The sequence below is a fragment of the Pseudophryne corroboree genome, chromosome 8, assembly GCF_028390025.1.
Source record: "Pseudophryne corroboree isolate aPseCor3 chromosome 8, aPseCor3.hap2, whole genome shotgun sequence".
Classification (NCBI taxonomy): Eukaryota; Metazoa; Chordata; class Amphibia; order Anura; family Myobatrachidae; genus Pseudophryne; species Pseudophryne corroboree.
This window is the reverse complement of record NC_086451.1, coordinates 53280838-53303543: the sequence shown is the minus strand read 5'-3', so window position 1 is coordinate 53303543 and position 22706 is coordinate 53280838. Positions and strand designations below refer to the sequence as shown.

The following is a 22706-nucleotide window of genomic DNA, read 5'->3' as shown; positions in this document are numbered from 1 at the left end:
TTAAAAGCCAAAAGTTTGTTTGCAGGTGAGCTTTAAACCAGGTAAGCACATTTTCTCCTATGAGACAGCAGTTGCAGGTTTCAAAAAAATCTATGTGAAAATGATGTGATAGAGTAGGACTTGCAGTGAAATGGGGTCCCTTGATGTGGGCTGCAGGCTGAAATGCATTGTACAATTCATGAACTAAAACCCCATTATTTATCCAGTTATGTATTAAAGTATTAAGGTGAATAAAATTGCTAAGGAGAGTGCAGGGTTCTCAGTATATGTATATTTGAGCAGGTGGTCACAGCCCACTGCACCCCAACCTGGGGGTGGGGAGTACATAAGCGCACCCCTTTCCTGGGAATGGCGGGTGCGGTGGATTGCTGTATGTTTTTTAAATCAAAGGGTAATAGTATAAATGAGATAGTTTAAAGAGCTAAACAGCAAGGTCAGTGTGTTATGCTCAGGGCTGCCAAAAGAAATCCTGGGCCCCGGTACAACAACTTCCTGAGGCCCCCCCCCGCTTAAAGGGGATATGTCCACAGCATGCTGGGGGCATTGCCACACCTCTTTGGGGCCGTATCTAGCACATGAGAAGCAACCACTCACAGGAGCATGGCATGCCTCCCCAAGCCAGGGCAGTAGAGAGCCTGGCTGAGCCCAGGTACTTTTCAGGGGGCATGACCTAATCACAGCAGCCTAAGCACCCTGCAGCCTATGCACCACAGTATCGTGTGCTGGGCTGAGAAGAAAAGCTGTAGCTGCTGCTTCCTGGTAAGGATGGGGGTGGGGAGGGGAACCTGTCATTTGTGCCCTCTCCCCCCTCTCTCAGCACCACTGGTTATGCTCTGCAAACACAGGGTAATTATTTGGGTAGGAGCCCAGAGCAGAACTGAAATTTCACTTATGGCCACTGGGTGGCAACAAACTCACAGTACTGGTACTGGTAATATAAACCAAATCCCAAGGGGAGATTCTAGCAACAGCTCCGACAGAAGCAATTTAGACACAGGTAAGACAAAGACTATACACATATCTGTGTGAACAGAGAGTAGTATAGGTTGTGTGCAGCACACAGGGGTACATGTGAGATTAATGACTGTATGTCCATTGCAATGTAGTATTTATGATAAAGGGAGGTAATGGATGACAAGGGGGGACAAAGCACTCACCCGACGGCTGTGGTGGAGGGTCAGATGCATGACCTTGTGCTATTATCAGGCTTCACAATGCAGACACATCTGGTAGTGACAGAGTCTCTTCTGCTACCGGCAAATGTGTTCCCCCGCAGTCTGCAGAGCTTGCAGCTGGCAGCACCGTTCTCCAGGGGAGATCTGAGTGGAAGGTGAATTTAGTCGTAAAATGTACAGAACAGATCTTGTGTTCACCCTCCCCGAGGCCTCCTCACTATCATCAGAGCCGGACTATGAGCCTAATTCATGTTTGTATGCAGTGGCCGATGTTCACGCAATTATCGGCATACTGCGCATGTTCAGAGATCGCACTGCGCACGTGCCAATGATTCCTCTGTGATGCCGCACGCAGTGAGGCTTTAATCGCAGAGTGGTTGCCAGGAAGGGACCACTTGGAGGAGGTAACAGGGACGCTGGAGTGTCATGGCTGTTTTCTGCCATCTTCTGCAGTCATGTACATAGAGAAACATGGCACCTGCATCGCTACTGCTGTGGCCAGTTTGCGCAGCCATAGCACTACCCTAGCAGTCGATGTTCCTCGTTATTGCGTCAGTGCTGCGTATGTGTACACAGTTGCTGAGGACTTTGTGATGGCTCTGGTGGGAGCCTATTTTATTTTCCATAATGAGAGCAAGGTGTGGGGGGTGCACACCCTGCACACATTCAAAATACTTACCTCTCCGTCTGCGCCGGAGGTATCACAGGGAACACAGCACAGGTGCCATGAGTCCGGAGATCTGTGCATGCACACTACAGAAATCACCGGGAAAATGGCATCTGCACCATTTTCCCAGAGATCGGCGCATACACAGTGCACTCTTGCCACTTGGCACGAATCTACTGTATGAGAGGTGGGGCGTCCTGAACAGAAGCTGCACACAGGCCCTCCTCCCTTCTCTTCATCCGCCCCTGCACGCAGGGCGGTTTCTAGACAATTTAGTTCCCAGTGCGAACACTGAAAAATGCGCACCTCCATATACTTTGCAAAAACTAAAATATTTGCACATGCCGAAGGCGCGCGTGCAAAAAAAAAAAAGTGGTGTGGCCTCACTGCAATGAACTTGGCATTGCAGGAAAAAACTTCCTTACACCGACACAATAGTGCTCCTTACACCATATTATGCCCCACACAGTAATACACCCAACACCATAATATGACCCACACCGACAGTAATGCCTCTTGCACCATATTAACATATTATGCCACACACAGATAGCAATGTGTGCCGCACTACCTAACTGATTGTTGTTAGGAGTTTCATTAAGCTTTTTATGAGTTTCATGAAGGGTGAGTATACGTGAATTGCTTCTTACTACAGCTATAGATCGCATCGAATTGATGCAATGTATAGCGATAGGTAGCAATCCATTTTTCATCTTTTTACATGAATAGACCCCTGTATCCTCTCTTGTAAGCAGTCCGCAAAAGGGAACCAGACGCTTCCCCTTTTGAATGCCAAAAATACAAGATGCTGAAGTTCTGTGATAGAGAGAGGAGGAAGGGAATGATCACTGCGTGGGCATTTACTAATAACTGTACCCTTTTCTGTAGTTTTAGGCAGCAACACATATTGGGGGTCATTCCGAGTTGATCGCACCAAGCAACTTTTTGCTGCTGGTGTGATCAACTAATCTCCGCCTATGGGGGAGTGTATTTTAGCATAGCAGGGCTGCGATCACTTGTGCAACCCTGCTATGCTAAAAAATTTCCTGCAAAACAAGACCAACCCTGCAGCTACTTACCCAGTGCGACGGATCCAGCGATGAAGGTCCCAACTGTGACGTCAGACATCCGCCCTCCGTTCTCCTGGACACGCCTGCGTTTCTCTTACCACTCCCTGAAAACGGCTGGAAACGGTGAGTATCCGTCCCGGAACGCCTCCCGCCTGTCCATCTTTTTGCGATCGCCGCTGCGATCACATTTGTCATTAGCGGCGTCGTTGCCCAGCGACGATCGTCGCCTGGCAATGACGCACGTGCGCAAAGTGACATGCGCATTTCCATCCCGTTCGCACCGCAGTTTAGAACCGCTGCATGCGAACGGGTCAGAATGACCCCCATTGAAACAAGAGTAAGCAAATGTTTGGCTTGGGAGAAATATGTAGGGGGGGGCATGCAAACCATCTGTGCATGTTATAGGGGTGCTATAGATAGTGAACTGCAGCAATAAGCTGCACGCCCATTATAAGGGGAGGAGGAGGAGGAGTGTGCTCCATCAGTGTAGACAGACATGGTCCACCTGCCCATTTGCCTATCCGCCCATCGAGGGACGGACTGGGGCTGTATACCAGCCCTGGTATTGTACCGTGCGTGCATGCCACAGGCGTGCTCACAAAAAAGGGGTCTTGGTCACGGCACACAGGGGGCGTGCCTGAGTCACGGGGACCTGACCTCAGAGCAGCATGCCCCGTGTCTCTGTATGTCTGGTGGCCGATCAGAATGCTGGGATGTGCAGCTGCTCTGCCAGTCCCTGTCTATGCAGAGTGCTCAGCCAGAACCAGTCTCTCTGTGTGGCCGAACCGCCCCATCAGGTAATTGGCCCTTTTGGCATTGTCAGAAGTGCCAGATGGGCAGTCTGTCCCTGCGCCCATCCCTCCCCGGCTTCTCCCATCCCATGCCAGCACCCAGCAAAAAAAATCCATGCATTGCGATATTGTTCGTACAGAGTCGTAGATAAAATTTAGACGCACAGTAGCAGAAATATAAGGTGCATTCCTGGACGGGAACTGGGAGGTAAAGGGGGTGGCTAAAAAGGTGCACAGAGACTTTGCATATTGTGGCAGTGTCACAGGCGAGTCACTAAAAGCAGAGGCGTAGAAAGGCGCTGAGTTGTTCACATAGGGGCCCATACTCAACCAGCGAAAGTGTACCTGCCACAGAGCCAGTGCAACCGATTGTGCGCTAGGTGGTGCACAAGGGCGCAGCTACCATAGGTGCAGGCAGTGCAGCTGCTATGGGGCCCAGAGCTGAGAGGGGCCACCTTCCCTGTCACAGTTACATGTGTTATATACAGGGCATAGCTACCATAGGTGCAGGCAGTACAGCTGCTATGGGGCCCAGAGCTGAGAGGGGCCCACCTTCCCTGTCACAGATACATGTGTTATATACAGGGCGTACCTACCATGGGTGCAGGCAGTGCAGCTGCTATGGGGCCCAGAGCTGAGAGGAGCCACCTTCCCTGCCACAGTTACATGTGTTATATACAAGGGTGTAGCTACTATAGGTGCAGGCAGTACAGCTGCTATGGGGCCCAGAGCTGAGAGGGGCCACCTTCCCTGTCACAGATACATGTGTTATATACAAGGGGGTTGCTACTATAGGTGCAGGTAGTACAGCTGCTATGGGGCCCAGAGAAATTTTTTCCTCAGGGCCTCCAATATATCTAGGTATGCCCCTGGACCAGCTCATTGTAGTGTGGTATAAAATGAACTGAAGGGCATTTTAATGTTATATAATATGAACCGGGACACTGTAATGAGGCACAATATAAACGGGGAGCACTATATATCATAATGTGAATTGGGGGTACTGTGCGGCATAATGTGTACTGGCAGCTCTGAAATGTGACATAGAGTGAACTTAAGCACTACTGCGATTCATAAAATAAACTAGGGCACTACTATGGGGCATAACACTAAATAAGGCTCTACTGTGGTTCAGAAAATGAACTAGGGAACTGTTACAGGGCGTAATATTAACTGCTGCAGAGAAGTGACTCTCTAGAACACAGGTTCTCAAACTCGGTCCTCAGGACCCCACACAGTGCATGTTTTGCAGGTCTCCTCACAGAATCACAAGTGAAATAATTAGCTTCACCTGTGGACCTTTTAAAATGTGCCAGTGAGTAATTAATACACCTGTGCACTTGCTGGGTTACCTGCAAAATATGCACTGTGTGGGGTCCTGAGGACCGAGTTTGAGAACCTATGCTCTAGAAGCATTGTGACGGGGACCCCTTCAATATGTTTCTATGGGGCCCACAAAGTTCTGGCTACGCCCCTGGTGGTGCACATGAAGACGCACCAGGCGGCAATGCCGCGTCTATAGACACTGCGAGGGGGCGTCTCACTCCTTGCACATTCGGACGCATAGATGTAGACCTGGGAAGGACTCTGTAGTGGCACTGGCTTAAAGACGTAGACGCGACTGAGGCAAAAGATGCACCTAATCTTACTGGTTGCTGGACTGCACATGAGCCAGCTCTGAGACTGTGCCTGAAGCACCATGGACTGATGTAGTCTTTGTTCTGTATACAAATAGCTGTGGCTGTATTGGGGAAACTCTGATGCAGGGGGACTGGGGTTCCGCCCAGGGGTGTTTCTAGAGAGGAGGAGGCCCGTGTGCAGGCTCTGGCAGGGACCACTCCTCTCTAGCCGGCAGCGCTGTGTAGACTCTGGGCACTCTAGGGGACCCTAACGCTGTCCCAGAGTCTACAGCGCGTGCGCAGATCTCCGGGAAAATGGCATGGCGGCAATTTTCCCAGTGATTTTCCTACTGCGCATGCATAAATCACCGTGAAAATGGTGGCGCGCCATTTTCCCAGTGATTTTGGCAGTGCTGCTGCTGCACCGCGGGACTCATGAGGGTATTTCAATTAATGGGCGCAGGGTGTGCGGTGTGGCCCCCCGGGGGCTCGTGTGCATCACACACACTGCACCCACTATAAATATGCCAGTGGTTCCACCCCTCTACCCCCACCGCAGTGGCGCTCATAGTTTGCATGTTATGCCAGGACACAGCTAGACCATACTTGTCCACTTTTCTGGGAATATCCAGGAGACTCATTTATTTGTTGAAAAGACTCTTGTGCCCCGGGAAAGTGGACAAGTCTCCCTCATCCTGGCTCTTTCCAGGTAAAGTGGGAGGGGCCAGAGGACTGAATGAAATTCGCCATGAACCAGTGCTGATGCCATTTGCTGTGCCACACCCCCAACCCATCCACATGGACTTCCCTCTCACGGAGACTGACATGCCATTGTTGGCGAGTATGAGCTAACCTACCAATGTGTGATATCCTAGTGAACGTCTTGTCATATTCATATTATTTAATTAATATTATTGGTGACGGCTCCTGCTTTTGCTGCCTGGGGGGCTCTGTAATTGTGCACATGCGCATGATCACTGTCCCACACGTGTGCACAAATTAACAAGCTTTCCGGCTTCTAGTGACTGCATCGGCTGCAGCCCCAAGAGGGTGGGTAGCGCTGCTGTGATAGCAGGGGAGTGGCTTCCCATGGAAAGCGCTCTCTGCTATCACAGACCGGAATGGCAGTCCCAGGGGAGAAAATACCTCACTGGGATTGCCTGTCCATCATATCATTAGCAGGAAGCCAATGGGAAGTCACTGCCACTGCTAGGCAATCCTTGCAGGTGAAGGATTTTACTGAGCCGCTAGGTAATCTCAACCACTGTGGGTCATACTTGCCTACCCTCCTGCAAGTAGCATGGAACTCATGATTTTTTGTGCAGTCCCCCGAACCCACAGAAGAGTGTCCTGGTCTCCTGCATCCCACCCACTTCCTAGAAACTGGCAAGATCAGGAGGCCATACAGAGAATTGCAGTGTCGTATGAAGGGGCTGTGCTAAATGGAGCAAATTGATGTCATTTAGTCCCGCCCCTCCCAACGGACCTGCGAATCACAACATTTTGGGGGTGGGCCTTGTGATGTGCAGCCTAGCCCTGCCCCACACAGTGGCATCTCCTCTCTGGACTTCTCCCGGTGAGAGGAGATTTTAAATGCAGGCAACTGTGCACTGGATATTAAAATCTGGACTGCTACAGTCTTGAAGGGTCACATTTTATTTTTCGCATAGTCCCCTGCAGGCCCGGAAGAGTGAAGTGGGCATGATGGGGAGATAAGACCGGAAATCGCAGGTCCATATGGACTGGGCGGGGCTAACATGACAGTTTGCATAATTTCAGCCCGCCGCTTCCTCACTTTTCCGTGACAAAGACGGGTGCTTAATTCGATGCAATGAGCCCGGCTCTACCCCGGAAATGTTGAGCTGCAAATCTTCTGCAGGCTTCATTTGGAGAGGAGAAACTAAAAGTCTGGAAGTATGATTTACTCTGCCCCTTAGGGGATTTTCTCTCCTTTTGGGTGCCTGTTTTTCCAAATATTGGGGCTAATTCAGATCTGGTCATTCAGAATTAGCACATCTACGATCATTTACTCTGACATGCGAGGGGACGCCCAGGACAGGGTTAGTCCGCCCCGCATGTCAGGCCCTACCCCCCCCCCCCCCACCCCACAGGGGAACATAAGCATTGCACGGTGGCGAAGCTTTTGTACATGGTGAGTAGCTCCCTACTGCACGCTGGCAGGCCGCTACCCTCCACGTCCCGGGTCGCAGCAGCTGCATGTGACATCACGCAGCCGCCGCAGCTCCTCCCCCCTCCCCCACGGTCTGGACATGCCTCCATTGTCCGCACCGCGCCCCGCCAGCGGCATTCTAGCACCGTGATCGCCTCTGCCTGTCAATCAGGCAGAGGCGATCGCAGCCCAGAGATGCTGTTAGCATCTCACTGGGGTCCCTGGGTGTGCACGGGCAGTGCGGCCGCTGCACGTGCGCACTCCACAAAAAGATTCAGACTGTGATCGCTGGCGCTGCAGCGATCGTCTGAATTAGCCCCATAGTTGTTTTCTCTTGACCAATTTATTTGTCTTATGTGACCTGGTTTCCATAATAAATTTTGATTGGTTTAACCAAAGACAAGCATGACATAAAGCCAATGGTATATCCAACTTCAGCTTCAATACTTATGTACATGTGATTTCTTAGTTTTTTATTTTCAATAAATTTGCAAAAATCTAAAAAAAAAACCTTTTTTCACGTCATTGTGGTGTATTGGGGGTCATTCCGAGTTGATCGCTCGCTAACGATTTTCGCAGCGCAGCGATCAGGTGAAAAAATGGCATTTATGCGCATGCGTATGGGCCGCAATGCACACGCGCGTCGTACGGCTATAAAGCCCGTTGTGGTTGTGTACAGGTTCTAGCAAAGTTTTTCTTCGCACTGGCAGCCGCAAGAAGATTGACAGAAAGGGGGCGTTTCTGGGTGTCAACTGACTGTTTTCGGGGGGTGTTTGTAAAAACGCAGGCGTGTCTGCAAAAACGCAGGCGTGGCTGGGCGTTCGCTGGGTGGGTGTATGATGTCAAATCCGGAGACGAATAGGCTGAAGTGATCGCAAGCGCTGAGTAGGTTCAGAGCTACTCTGAAACTGCACAAACTGTTTTTGCAGAGCTCGGCTGCACAAACGTTTGCACTTTTGCTAAGCTAAAATACACTCCCAGTGGGCGGCGGCATAGCGTTTGCACGGCTGCTAAAACTAGCTAGCGAGCGATCAACTCGGAATGACCCCCATTGTGTGTAGAATTTTGAGGGAAAAAATGAATTTATTCTATTTTGGAATAAGGCTGTAACATAACAAAATGTGGAAAAAGTGAAGCGCTGTGAATACTTTCCGGATGCACTGTAAATCTACAGGATCACTATATATTGTGAACTGACCCTGACTTTCCCTATATTCGCTCCACTTAAACCACTTCATATGTATGGAGGAGGCTGATGAAGAGCAAGTACTAATGTTTATGGATCTTATTAGACCTGAAGGGTTTGTGTTATTCCGTGTCCAGGTCTCAGGACTGTTTATGCATCTGTAAAGAATTTATCAAATGAACATTACTGAGTTAGCATGGATGGTGTAATGGTCAGCATCACTCAGTCAAATTACTGAGGTCATGGGTTTGATTCTCACCATGTCCCTAACTGTGTGGACTTTGTATATTCTCCCCATACTTGCGTGGGTTTCCTCTGGGTACTCCGGTTTCTTCCAACAATCCAAAAATATACTGGTAGATTAAGTGGCTCCCGACAAAAATGAACCCTAGTGTTTATGTGCTTCGGACAGACTAGATGGGTCAAGAGGTTCTTATCTGCCATTAAATTATATGTTTCTATGTAGTTTGAATGTATTATTTGTTAATATGAAAGAAGTAATATTATTATTCAGTCTCTATCGTGCCATGTACCAAAATTGTTGTGTTGAAACATTGTCTTGTTATGCAGATATACAAAGATGAGGGGCTCATTACTGATGCTCACCATCACATTTTGCGGAATACATTTCTCGCTGGGTGCAAATGTTCTGGAAGACGCCGCTCAGAACTCAGATCGCTTAGTACTTCAGCGACGGGATGAAGAGCCACAATATCCAGGTAAGACACCAATAAAGATGTGTTACTGGCGTCATAAGTTATATGGTTATGAAGGCATGGGAAGGCTTCTTCCTGAGGGGTTTTTATTAATTCCGACCCATTTCCGTCTGCCCACCAATCTCCCATCTCCTCATGAGGTATACAGAACCAAAATATTCTGTCCAAATATGTTCTGCTTCTGAGTGAGGTATAATATTCCTCTCTGCAATAAACATACGTTTGAAGTACCTTGATGTCTGTTTGTGGATTAACTTACTCAACAAGTACATATAGTAATTGTGTCACTTTTGTTTTAGATGATGCCTATGATTCAGGTGAGCAAGACCGATGGCCAACACTTGAGGAGTTGTCAAAGTACTCAAGCAAAAGGCAACTGTCTCACAAAAGAGGGCAAGTACAAAGTCCTTACCCTGAACAAGAAGAAAGCCTTGGGGGAAGCGAGGGAAAGATGACGTATGGAAAACATCCATTAACAATAAAGAAACTACTGAGCGGTCAGTTTAGCCCCGAAGAAGAGAAGGAACACATTATGAGAAGACAAAACTTGGAAAACAGCCTGTATGACCTTCTCTCATCAAAAAACAGGCCCGCACCAGACAGGAGAAGCATGGACAATCTTAGGGATCTGTACGCATCTGATCTGCTGAAAAGACATCGCATGCCCAGAAGTCCAGACTACACCTCACTCAAGAACGAACCAAGCGAAGATCAACGTGTATCAGACCAGCTGGTGAAGGACAAAACCGACCATGAACTGGTGATAGGCTGATGTTACTAAAAAAATTACAGGCCCTTAACTAAACGTAATAGAGGCCTGCAATATATTGCATGGCAGTTGTTTAGAAGTTTGCAACCATTTTCATATAAGGACAGATACTAAAGTAGAATATTATGTTTGTTCCCTAGCTGAGTATGACACTGTTATTGTCCCTTGTAATTCTTCATTTTAGACTTAAGTACTGTAGGTTCCTTCTGTTCACAGGAGGGATTTATGAAGATCACAGAACAAAATGACTGCTCCCGTCACAGGGTTATATAACAGCCTGGGACTGTCGCATGTGATGTCACTCACTTAGATTTAGCGGTTCTTTAAGGGTGTTGCATAGAATAACTTGTAAAACCTGCTTTGGGTTTCAATTATTATGGCCCATATTTATCAAGCTTTGGAGAGTGACAGATTGCATGATGATAAAGTACCAACCAATCAGCTCCTGTAGCATTGCAGTTAGGAGCTGCTTGGTTGGTACTTTATCACCGTGCAATTTGTCACTCTCCAAGGCTTGATAAATCTGGGCCAATGGGGCAGATGTATTAACCTGGAGAAGGCATAAGGAAGTGATAAACCAGTGATAAGTGCAAGGTGATAGACGCACCAGCCAATCAGCTCCCATATGTAAATTAGCAGTTAGGAGCTGATTGGCTGGTGCGTTATCACCTTGCACATATCACCGCTTTATCACTTCCTTATGCCTTCTCCAGGTTAATACATCTGCCCCAATGTTTGGTACCATACAACGTGGTGGATGTACTAATGTTTCTAAAAATGAAAAGTGGTGGTGTTGCCCGTAGCAACCAGTTTCTAGCTATCATTTCTCTATTTCATTCTATAAAATGAGAGACAAAATCTTGTCTGTTTTAAAAGCTTTAGTAAATCTACCCAAATGAGTATTTGTAGAACTACAGCATAAAGCCGGGAATTGTGCAAAGGACAATTGTGATGGGTGTGGTCAATAGATGTACAGTAAAAAAAATACACAGTCAAAATGTCGACAGGGTCAAAAGGTCAACATGGAAAAGGTAGCTATTAGAAAAGGTTGATGGGCAACATAAATAATGGTCTACATGAAAATGGCCGACACAAGTATTTTTCCATGTTTCACCGTATCTGAGCAAAATTAGTAGAAATGTGTACCCTTATGGGCTCACTTTGCTTGCCATGCTTCGGTTATTATTCCCAATTGTAGTCCACGTGGATGCTGAATGATGAAAAAGCTGGGGGGGGAAAAAAGAAAAATGTAAAGAAAAACTTGTCTTGACCATATCTATGTTGACCATTGTAGTGTTGACATTTTGAACCTGTTGATCTTTTCCATGCCGACCAATTGAGGTAAACCTATTGACTGTCTTTCTTTTTACTGCAGATCTATCAACCAGCGGTTACCATTGTGAATTATGAAGATTTAAAAAAAACTGACCAGAGTTTATACGAGCCCTCACTTAGAAATCCCATATTACGATTTTTCAAGACTTTAGTGTTTAATTGAAAGGGGTTTAACTTGATTTTATACTCCACCTGTCTAAATGACAGTGGGGGTCTATGTATTAAGCCTTGAAGAGAGATAGCATGGAGAGAGATAAAGTACTCCTGTCATGTTACAGGCTGGGTTTGAAAAATGACAGGAGTTGATTGGCTGGTACTTTATCTCTGGCCACTTTACCTATTTCCAAGGCTTAGTACATAGGAGTCATAGTGGTTAGCTAGATGCTGTGTGAGAGAAAGAAAGTGTTCTGTGTCATACAGGGTGGCATTCGATTGCTCGTGATCCGCATCAGTCATGTGCCATATACTCTGCTACACAGAATGATATGCCTAATTATAACCCGAGCCACAGTTTCTTATGAAGGATTCTTTACTGAACTAATTCACTCTCTTGCTTCCAAAGGGGTGTCTTCAAAATTGTGTCAGGAGTCAACAGAACCTCCAAATTCCACACTGTCTTATAATAGCATGCAGTCACAGATAGATGAAATATCTGTAGTTACCGCTACTGCTTATATATCAGATATCCTAATCTCTAATAAATATGCAAAGTAAAGTATTGTTTTTTTAAATCATTATTTCTAATCAACGCAACAGCAGATAGATATCAGGCATAATATACAGATTTGTGCATACTGCAACATGATATGTCCGGCAGGATAGAAGTGGACGGTTTCGATATGCTGGAGGTAGATACTTCATAGTGAATGTGACCTGGCATATTGCAAAATGTACCTCTACAGATGATGGACACGGTCTTCTCATACGAAGAGTACAAGAATGAAGAATTGAACATGATGAAGTGTGAAAAGCTCTTCTATTTCTGTAATTCTATGCACCGAGTCTTTCTTGCCCAAATATAACAAATCCCCCAGAGACCATTGTTGAGCTGTAGGACGCTATAAATTTGCCTACTCTCATCAACTTTAGACCTTAGGCAGGGAAACTATTTTCCACTCCCACAAATTCACATCCAACACGACACATCATCAGGCAATGGAGAGGATATGACTACAGTTCTCTTATTTATCAATATCCATCACACCCTTACAGCAGGCATTCCCAACTTGGGTCCTCAAGGCACACTAACAGTCCAGGTTTCAGAGTTATCCGTGCTTGAGCACAGGTGACTTAATGAATACCTCAGTTATTTTGATTTAACCATCTGTGCTGAAGGCTGGATAAAACCTGCACTGTTAGTGTGCCTTTAGAACCAAGGTTGGGAATTCCTGCCTCAAAGGAAGGGGTGTATTTGGCAACCAAATGGCCACACCAAACATGCCCGTTAACCAAAACCCAAGGTCATATGCAGTGCCCAAGGGTCATATGCAGTGCCCATTCAAAGCAGTCACCCGACCTTCTGTCCTTGTGACAAATATCAAACATAACATTGCGGTGTAATAACCCATTCTGTGCCCACCCAGTGACCCGAGTTCCCCACAAAAATGAATAATCATATAGTCCCGCTTTTTCCCCCCCAGAAACCAATGAAACCTTAAATTTGTTTCTTTGTTCATTCATAAAGATGGCACACTGCACTATTTTCTGTATATGCCCACTGAAGATAGCTAGACCAACATCTGATAAATGTATACCATACTGCCTATACAGCATATTTGTATGATATTACAACTTTCAATGGGGCTGATCCAAAGGTGGACGCCCACTCAGGTGACGCAGTGCTTTCACCATTGTCCCAGCACTTTTATATCCCGCTTATTTACTGAGTCAGAACCACTGTTTAGAAACCACATTACCGTATTGTAAATATTGGAACCATACAAGCCACCCGATTTATCAAGGCAGCAGTTTTGAAATTTATGCCGAAACCATCGCCATTGACTGACTGACTGACAGTTTAATTGCCCCATTTGTTTATTAGAAACTGCTCTGAAAGGTGAAACGCTCAGACCTCGTACTGACAGGCTGACAAAACCCTGCCATTACTCATACGCAACCTCTTCTGTCAGTATTTCATATATCGCTTCTAGGCCCTCATTCCGAGTTGTTCGCTCGCAAGCTGCTTTTAGCAGCATTGCACACGCTAAGCCGCCGCCTACTGGGAGTGTATCTTAGCATAGTAGATTTGCGAACGAAAGATTAGCAGATTTGCGAATAGACACTTCTTAGCAGTTTCTGAGTAGCTCGAGACTTACTCTGCCACTGCGATCAGTTCAGTCAGTTTCGTTCCTGGTTTGACGTCACAAACACACCCAGCGTTCGCCCAGACACTCCCCCGTTTCTCCAGCCACTCCCGCATTTTTCCCAGAAACGGCAGCGTTTTTTCGCACACACCCATAAAACGGCCAGTTTCCGCCCAGAAACACCCACTTCCTGTCAATCACATTACGATCACCAGAACGAAGAAAAAACCACGTAATGCCGTGAGTAAAATACCTAACTTAATAGCAAATTTACTTGGCGCAGTCGCACTGCGGACATTGCGCATGAGCGACTAATCGCTCCGTTGCGGGGAAAAAAAACGAGCGAACAACTCGGAATGACCACCCTAGTTTCTCTCTCCCTGGAGCAAATCCTTCTACAGCAAACTGTGCTACAGCTGGTTTAAAATAACACTCAGGCCATCGTTTCCACCTGGATTGGCGTTTGTGCTTTTAATTAGTGATGAGCGGATTCGGTTTTACACGGTTTTACTCTGTTCTCAGAACCGAATCTTATTGGCTATCCAAAACACGTGACATCAGTGAGTCAATAAGATTCGGTTTTGAGAACCGAGTAAAACCCAGTAAAACCGAATCCGCTCATCACTACTTTTAATGTTACCACCTCTGTCTTATCTTGACTCAATGATGATCAGTTGCAAAGCCCTCATACCAACAACATGCCCCAGAGCTGGATTAAGGGGGTCATACAGGGGGTACATTACCCCGGACCCTCCTTTCTTAGGGGCCCTTTATGCTTCTGTGATCCTGGGCAGTGGAACCGCTGCTGCATCTGCAACAGCCAGACACGGAGAAGCTGTCCTTTCCAATGCAGTGTCTGCCTATCCAGGACTGCAGCTACTACCTAGTACCCGCCGCTGTTATGGTCGAGGAGGTACAGTGTTGCTCCAGCGGGCCGGGCAGCGGTGCATGCAGAGGGGGCTCAGAGACAGCTGTGTCTCCGTCTCACTCTCAATACAAACCGCAACCGCTGCTGCAGGGAGCTCTATTTGGAAGAGCACTCTCTCCACACCACTCCTCACATTCACTCTGCATTGACCTGGTAACCTGTCTCCTCCTTTCAGCCGGCCCCGGGTGTGTGTGTGTGTGTATGTGTGTGTCTGTGTATGTTTGAATGTATGTATGCAAGTATGTGTGTACGTATGTACGTACGGTATGTGTGTGGTGTGCAATGTATATGTGTGTGTGTGAGAGAGAAACATAAAGATGCAGTATATATTGTTTATACATACACATAAATTATATATATATATATATATATATATATACGTGTATGTACTGTATAAACATACACGGAAACCCCTCCCAGTTAATCCTGCAATGTTCAGGGTTGGACTGCTGGCACCCCCCCACACTTACTTTATTTTAGTCCATAGGGGCCCTCTTGTCGTAAGGGGGGTACTCACGGAGAGATCCATGCTTAAAATCTAAGCAATCTGACTAGATTGCTTAGATTTTAAGCACAGATCACTCGTGTGTAGCCCCCTCAGCGATAGCGATGCGCGGCCCTGCACATCGCTATCGCCGCTGCTAGATTGAGCCGCATGCAGGCCAATCTATGAAATGAGCGGCCCCGTCCTCCCCCCGCATCGCTCAGCACACATCGCGCTATGCTGAGCGGCGGGAGAGATGAGTGCTGAGCGGTTTGCTCAGCACACATCTCTCCCGTGTATACCCCCCTTTAAGTGCCCCGGCCCCCCCAGAGTCTTAATCCAGCTCTGACATTCCCCCTCTCCTGCACTGATGCTCATTGAAACCCAACAGACATACGGGGACATGTACTAAGCAGTGATAAAAGTGGAATTATGACATAGTTGCCTACCTTCCCTCATTCTGCAGGAGACTCCCTGAAATAGTAGCAATCTCCCTCACTCCCTGAATAGTCCCTCAATCTCCCTGAAAAAAAGAAATCATAGATACATACATTTATATGGTATCATCAGTGCCATTTCCCTGTATTGGTTAAAAGGCTACATGCATTTTAAAGGTTTCTTGTGGCCACTTACAGTATATGGAACCTCTTGTAAAACACAATACACTAACAAATCCTGCAAAATATGAGTCTTTTCTTCAACAAGTAGATCTTACTAACTTTGGGGCTCATTTACATTTGGATGTAAGTAATTTTCATGACACGCCTCTCAGATGTAGCAGTACACGACCGCACTGATAGGTGTTACTTTCACAATATCCCTGAAATGCTTTTTCAAAAGTAGGCAAGTATGAATTATGAGCCAGTGGAGAAGTTGCCCATGGCAACCAATCAGCATTGACGTAACATTTATAATTTGCATACTATAAAAAAATATACAGAGCAGCCGATTGGTTGCCATGGGCAACTTATCCACTGGCTGACTTCTCCACTTTTATCACTGCTCAACGCATGTCCCCCTTAATTTCCTGTGGCTGATGGCCTAGTGTAATGAATACCCACTATTTTTTTGGGAGTCTTCTGGACTTTCAGGGAGGTTCAAGTATAGTTATGAGTATGTTTACGTAAAGCAACTTGTTTACGTAAACCGAATATAGTAGAAATGAAAAAAAAAAATATCTGCTGCTGCCCATAGCTGCTAATAACTGCAGCATGGTGGTACAGTAGTTAGCATTGCTGCTTCACAGATTTCTGTGTGGAGTTTGTATGTATCCCCACATTTACGTGGTTTTCCTTCCACACTCCAAAGACTCATTTGTAGGTTAATAGATTTTTCACTACTAAATCATAACTCCCAACTTTGGTCCTGCAGGAGGGGGTGTAACTGGGCTGTGTATAAGTCACAAGGATGATGTCACATGTTGCGCCCGTCTAAGTTCCACGAGGTGGAGCTGCTCTGCTAGGCCTCCTGCCCATCTGACATTTACCCTAGTTGCCAGTCCAGCGATACAGCTTTCTATGAAACTGTTTTCATAAATACACACATTGTAGTATGTTCCTATTATGATCTTGCCAGAGTATAAATTTACTATGCAGCACTTATCAAAGCCACCGCGTCTTTGGCTACTAGATTTAAAGGGGCAAAATCATTTAAATACAAAAAAACAAAGTCTGTTTTTTTTTTTTGTTTTTTTTTAAATATTATTGTCCCTTTAAATCCAGTGGCTGAAAAGTGTGGCAGCTTTGCAAGCACTGCATAGTACCACCTGGGGCCTAATTCACACTGGATCGCAGCCTGAATCCATATGTAGCGTGCGCACCCCGGTAGCCCAGTGAGATGCTAAAAGCATCACGTGCACTAATTGGGGTTCCCCATCACTTTACGAAGAAAACGACACAAAAAACCCTAAAAAAACCCCTCATGTCGACCTTTTGTCCTGTCGACCTAGTATATGTCGACCTAATGACCATGTCGACCTAGTGACCCTGTTGACCTAATGCATGTCGACCAATAGTGGTCGACCTGACTGTCGATCTAAGTTGTGCCGACCCAACGACCTATACCCCAGATCTGCTGAACCCCCTTTCCCCTCAGTTAAAAAGCAGATCTCTATAGGCCAGTACTCACTGGCCGATGCGGGAGAGATGTGTGCTGAGCGAACCGCTCAGCACACATCTCTCCCCCCGCTCAGCACAGCACGATGTGTGCTGAGCGTGCGGGGGGAGACGGGGGGGCCGCTCACTTCACCCAGCGGGTGAAGTGAGCGACCTGCTAGATTGGCCTGCATGCAGGCCAATCTAGCACCAGCGATAGCGATGTGCAGGGCCGCGTATCGCTATCGCTGTGAGGGGTACACACGGAGCGATCGTGCTTAAGATCTAAGCAATCTAGTCAGATTGCTTAGATTTTAAGCAGTGATCGCTCCGTGAGTACCCCCCTTTACAGACAACCCTATCAAATTACTCATCCTCCCTTCAGTCCCTCTATGCCACTCCTTGCAGCTTCCTGTATTCTGATTGGGGGATAGATCCAATCATCCACCAATCAGTATGTGTAGACACTGAACTGTAATGATCCATCAATCAGCATTTTAGCACCAAATCAGCCCTCTTGCCCGGCCCAGCCCATTCTGGCTCCATAGGCAATCTATTCCGTTCATTTTAATGCACCTTTCATTTGTTTTTGCTACTTTTCATCTCACTAATTGTATCTGGGATTAGATAAAAACCAGAACGGTCAGGACCCCAGAATGCCAGACCGGCTCTCTGCAGCAAGCTTGTAGTGTTCGTCCCCGTCCGTGGGGTGTCCTGTTCGGGGGCTGCTTGTAACAACTGTCACCAGGAAGGTGGGGAGGGAGAGATTACAGCCTCCCTGTATGGTCCTGACCAATCCGGTTATTACCCCCATCCCCGGACCATGCAAGGAGACTGTAATATCTCCCTCCCCCGGTGACAGCCATCACAGACACCAACCCGGACGTGGATGAACACTACAGGCTCCAGTATGCGTTTGCTGCAGGGAACCGGTCCGGACCACTCCGGTTTTTACCCAATCCCAATTTATCTTGAGTGTTTGAAACCAGTGAAAACATAGGGGGTTTTTCAGAGTTGTTAGTAAACAAAAAAAGTTAGCAATTGGGCAAAACCATGTTGCACTGCAGGTGGGGCAGATGTAACATGTGCAGAGAGAGTTAGATTTGGGTGGGCTATATTGTTTCTGTGCAGGGTAAATACTGGCTGCTTTATTTTTACACTGCAATTTAGATTTCAATTTGAACACACCCCACCCAAATCTAATCTCTCTGCACATGTTACATCTGCCCCACCTGCACTGCACATGGGGCCCGATTCAGGTTGGATCACGGCAAATATTACTAAAATGATGCATGCGCAGCGCCCGTTCTGCGCATGCGCTCACAGACAATGCGAACGCCTCTACCTGTCAATCAGGCAATGGTGTTTGCAGGGGGGGGGGGCGCCTTTTACGCTCCGTTTCCTAGCCGGAGACGGAGCGGTTCGGACTGTGGCTACAAAACGGGGGCACACTGGCGTGAACAGGAGTGCGATCGGGGCGGCTGCGTGATGTCACATGCAGCCACTGCGATCAAAAATATGGCGGCGGGTCTCCTGCGGGTGTAGCCAGGCTGCACCAGCAGGAGGCAACCTTAATTTAAAGTGATCAAGCAGAAATTGCGGTGCGATGGCAATTTCTGCTTGATCTGTGTGTGTGTGGGGGGGGGGGGGCGGCAGTCAGCATGCAAGGATTGCAGAATCCAACCTGAATCAGGCCTAGTTTTGCCCAATTGCTAACTTTTTTTTTGGTTTGCTAACAACTCTGAATAACCCCCATACAGTTTAGAGATTTACTAAACTGATCTTTCTTAAGTCTACATTATCAGTGAAAAAGTAGTGATTTCCATAAAATGACTTTTTTTCTAGGTGGGAGGGTAAAATTCTGGAGACAACCATTTCTTTTATCATTCAATTTCTACTTTATAGATTCTGTGAGTTGGAAATTGACCTGAAAATTACAGAATTTTATTTTTTAGCAATTTTAATGCCTGCGTATGGACTTTTAGCCGAACTCCTATATCCACCAGTTTTCTAGCGCAGGTTAGGAAATGAGTTTGTCCGTTTACAATGGACAACAAAACATTTTGCCTTTCAGACAGTTTTCATAGGTCAAATAGATCCAAAGCCATAAAACAAAAATGTCGGCGCTGTTTGTATGACTGTAGCTGTGGTCTAACCACGTCATCTCATTACTGACTATGGGGGTAATTCAGATCTGATAGCAGCAGCAAATTTGTTAGCAGTTGGGCGAAACCATGGGGCTAATTCAGACTTGATCGCTGCTGTGCGTTTTCGCACAACAGCGGTCAGGTCTGAACTGCACATGCGCCAACGCATGCCAGACAGCCGACGGCTGTCTTAGCGCTGCGGACGCCTCTGATGGATTGGCAGGCAGAGGCGGCTGCTGGGCGGGCTGGCTGCGTTTGGCCGCCGTTTAGGGGGCGCGGTCCGGGACCGTTGGGGTGACAGGTGCCACGGTGGCTGCGTGACATCACACACAGACGCTGCGACCCGGGCAGCGACGAGTAGCTCCCTGCCAGTGCACAGGTGCTGCGCTGCCAGGGAGCTACTCCTACAGTACAAAAGCTTTGCTACTGTGCGATGCTTTTGTACTTGTGCGGAGGGTTCTGGCCTGACATGCGGGGTGCACTAGCCCTGTGCTGGGCGTCCCCCCCACATGTCTCTGTGACTGATCGTAGATGTGCTAAATTTAGCACATCTACGATCAGGCCTGAATTAGGCCCCACGTGCACTGCGGGGGGGGGGGGGGGGGGGGGGGGGGGGGGGGGGGATGTAACATGTGCAGAGAGAGTTAGATTTGGGTGGGTTATTTTATTTCTGTGCAGGGTAAATACTGGCTGCTTTATTTTTACACTGCAATTTAGATTTCAGTTTGAACACACCACACCCAAATCTAACTCTCTCTGCACATGTTACATGTGCCCCCCCTGCAGTGCACATGGTTTTGCCCATTAGCTAACAAATTTGCTGCTGCCATCAGATCTGAATTAAGCCCATTGTTCAGTGCGGGTATGGGTCGTTGGGTCGACACAACTTAGGTCGACCACTATTGGACATGTATAAGGTCAACAGGTCAAAAAGTCGACATGAGTTTTTTTTCTTATTTTGGTGTCGTTTTCTTCATAAAATAACGGGGAACCCCAATTAGTGCACCGCGTCCCCTCGCATGTCTCGCAAGTTTCGGGCAAGGTATCTCGCTCCGCTGCGCTCGGCACAGGTTACCGTTCCCAATTGTAGTCCACATGGATCGTCAAGTATGAAAAAGTCCCAAAAAAGAAACAAAAAAAAGTGATGACCATGTCGACTTAATGCATGTCGACCTTCAGTGGTCGACCTAAGCTGTGTCGACCTAATGGCCGTATCCCCATTCAAGATAGCAGTAGATAGAAGTCAAGGTCTCAGCTGTAAGCAGAGGAATGCCCACAACTGTTGTGCCAACTATGCTGGGCACTCCCAATCCCTGCATAGTGACAGCTTTGGCATGGGATGAATGAAACATAATATTGGGCACATAAGCACACTTCCCATTTGGCACTATGAAATGCCTGAAGTATGAATGGATATGTGTCATACATACAATCCCGTTACACGTGCCCGGCGCCAACATGACATAATGCCAATCCCGCCTCATTTGTAGTTTACACACCTAAATATTATACATGGCGGATTTACTGTGACCCTGTAGTAAGTGACGCGTTCAGGCAGGACACACAGTACACACAGATACATGACACACAGTACACACAGATACATAACACACAGATACATATATGAGCGATTATACATTACACACAGTACACACAGATACATGACACACAGTACACACAGATACATGACACACAGTACACACAGATACATGACACACAGTACACAGATACATGACACACAGTACACACAGATACATGACACACAGTACACAGATACATGACACACAGTACACACAGATACATGACACACAGTACACACAGATACATGACACACAGTACACAGATACATGACACACAGTACACACAGATACATGACACACAGTACACACAGATACATGACACACAGTACACACAGATACATAACACACAGTACACACAGATACATGACACACAGTACACACAGATACATAACACACAGATACATGACACACAGTACACACAGATACATGACAAACAGTACACAGATACACGACACACAGATACATGACACACAGTACACAGATAGACGACACACAGTACACACAGATACATAACACACAGATACATGACACACAGTACACAGATACGTGACACACAGTACACAGATATACGACACACAGTACACACAGATACATAACACACAGATACATGACACACAGTACACACAGATACGTGACACACAGTACACAGATACATAACACACAGATACACGACACACAGTACACACAGATACGTGACACACAGTACACAGATACATGACACACAGTACACAGATACACGACACACAGTACACACAGATACGACACACAGTACAGATACACGACACACAGTACACACAGATACGACACACAGTACACAGATACACGACACACAGATACACGACACACAGATACACAACACACAGTACACACAGTGTCATGACACACAGTACAGACAGATACATGACACACAGTACACAGATACATGACACACAGTACACACAGATACATGACACACAGTACACACAGATACATGACACACAGTACACAGATACACGACACACAGATACATGACACACAGTACACACAGATACATGACACACAGTACACAGATACACGACACACAGTACACAGATACACGACACACAGATACATAACACACAGATACATAACACACAGTACACACAGATACATGACACACAGTACACACAGATACATGACACACAGTACAGATACATGACACACAGTACACACAGATACATGACACACAGTACACAGATACATGACACACAGTACACAGATACATGACACACAGTACACACAGATACATGACACACAGTACACACAGATACATGACACACAGTACACAGATACACGACACACAGATACATGACACACAGTACACACAGATACATGACACACAGTACACAGATACATGACACACCGTACACACAGATACATGACACACAGTACACAGATACATGACACACAGTACACACAGATACATGACACACAGTATACAGATACATGACACGCAGTACACACAGATACACAACACACAAATACATAACACACAGTACACACAGATACATGACACACAGTACACACAGATACATGACACACAGTACACACAGATACATGACACACAGTACACAGATACATGACACACAGTACACACAGATACATGACACACAGTACACAGATACATGACACACAGATACATGACACACAGTACA

At 46.7% G+C, this 22706-nt stretch overlaps 1 protein-coding gene and 1 long non-coding RNA gene across 2 annotated transcripts in view; one reads left to right on the top strand and one right to left on the bottom strand.

Annotated features, from left to right (window-relative positions):
- LOC134948428 (uncharacterized) overlaps positions 1–22706 on the bottom strand; it is a 60700-nt gene that overhangs the window by 36143 nt on the left and 1851 nt on the right. Inside the window, exon 2 of the long non-coding RNA XR_010182955.1 lies at positions 15663–15736. This is a non-coding gene — a long non-coding RNA (uncharacterized LOC134948428). The remainder of the gene's footprint in view (positions 1–15662; positions 15737–22706) is intronic.
- On the top strand, positions 910–12213 carry LOC134948424 (uncharacterized). Its single transcript, XM_063936380.1, has 3 exons — positions 910–997; positions 9249–9397; positions 9694–12213. The coding sequence occupies exons 2-3, from the start codon at positions 9259–9261 to the stop codon at positions 10164–10166; spliced, it is 612 nt and encodes a 203-aa protein (XP_063792450.1). The 5' UTR covers positions 910–997; positions 9249–9258; the 3' UTR covers positions 10167–12213.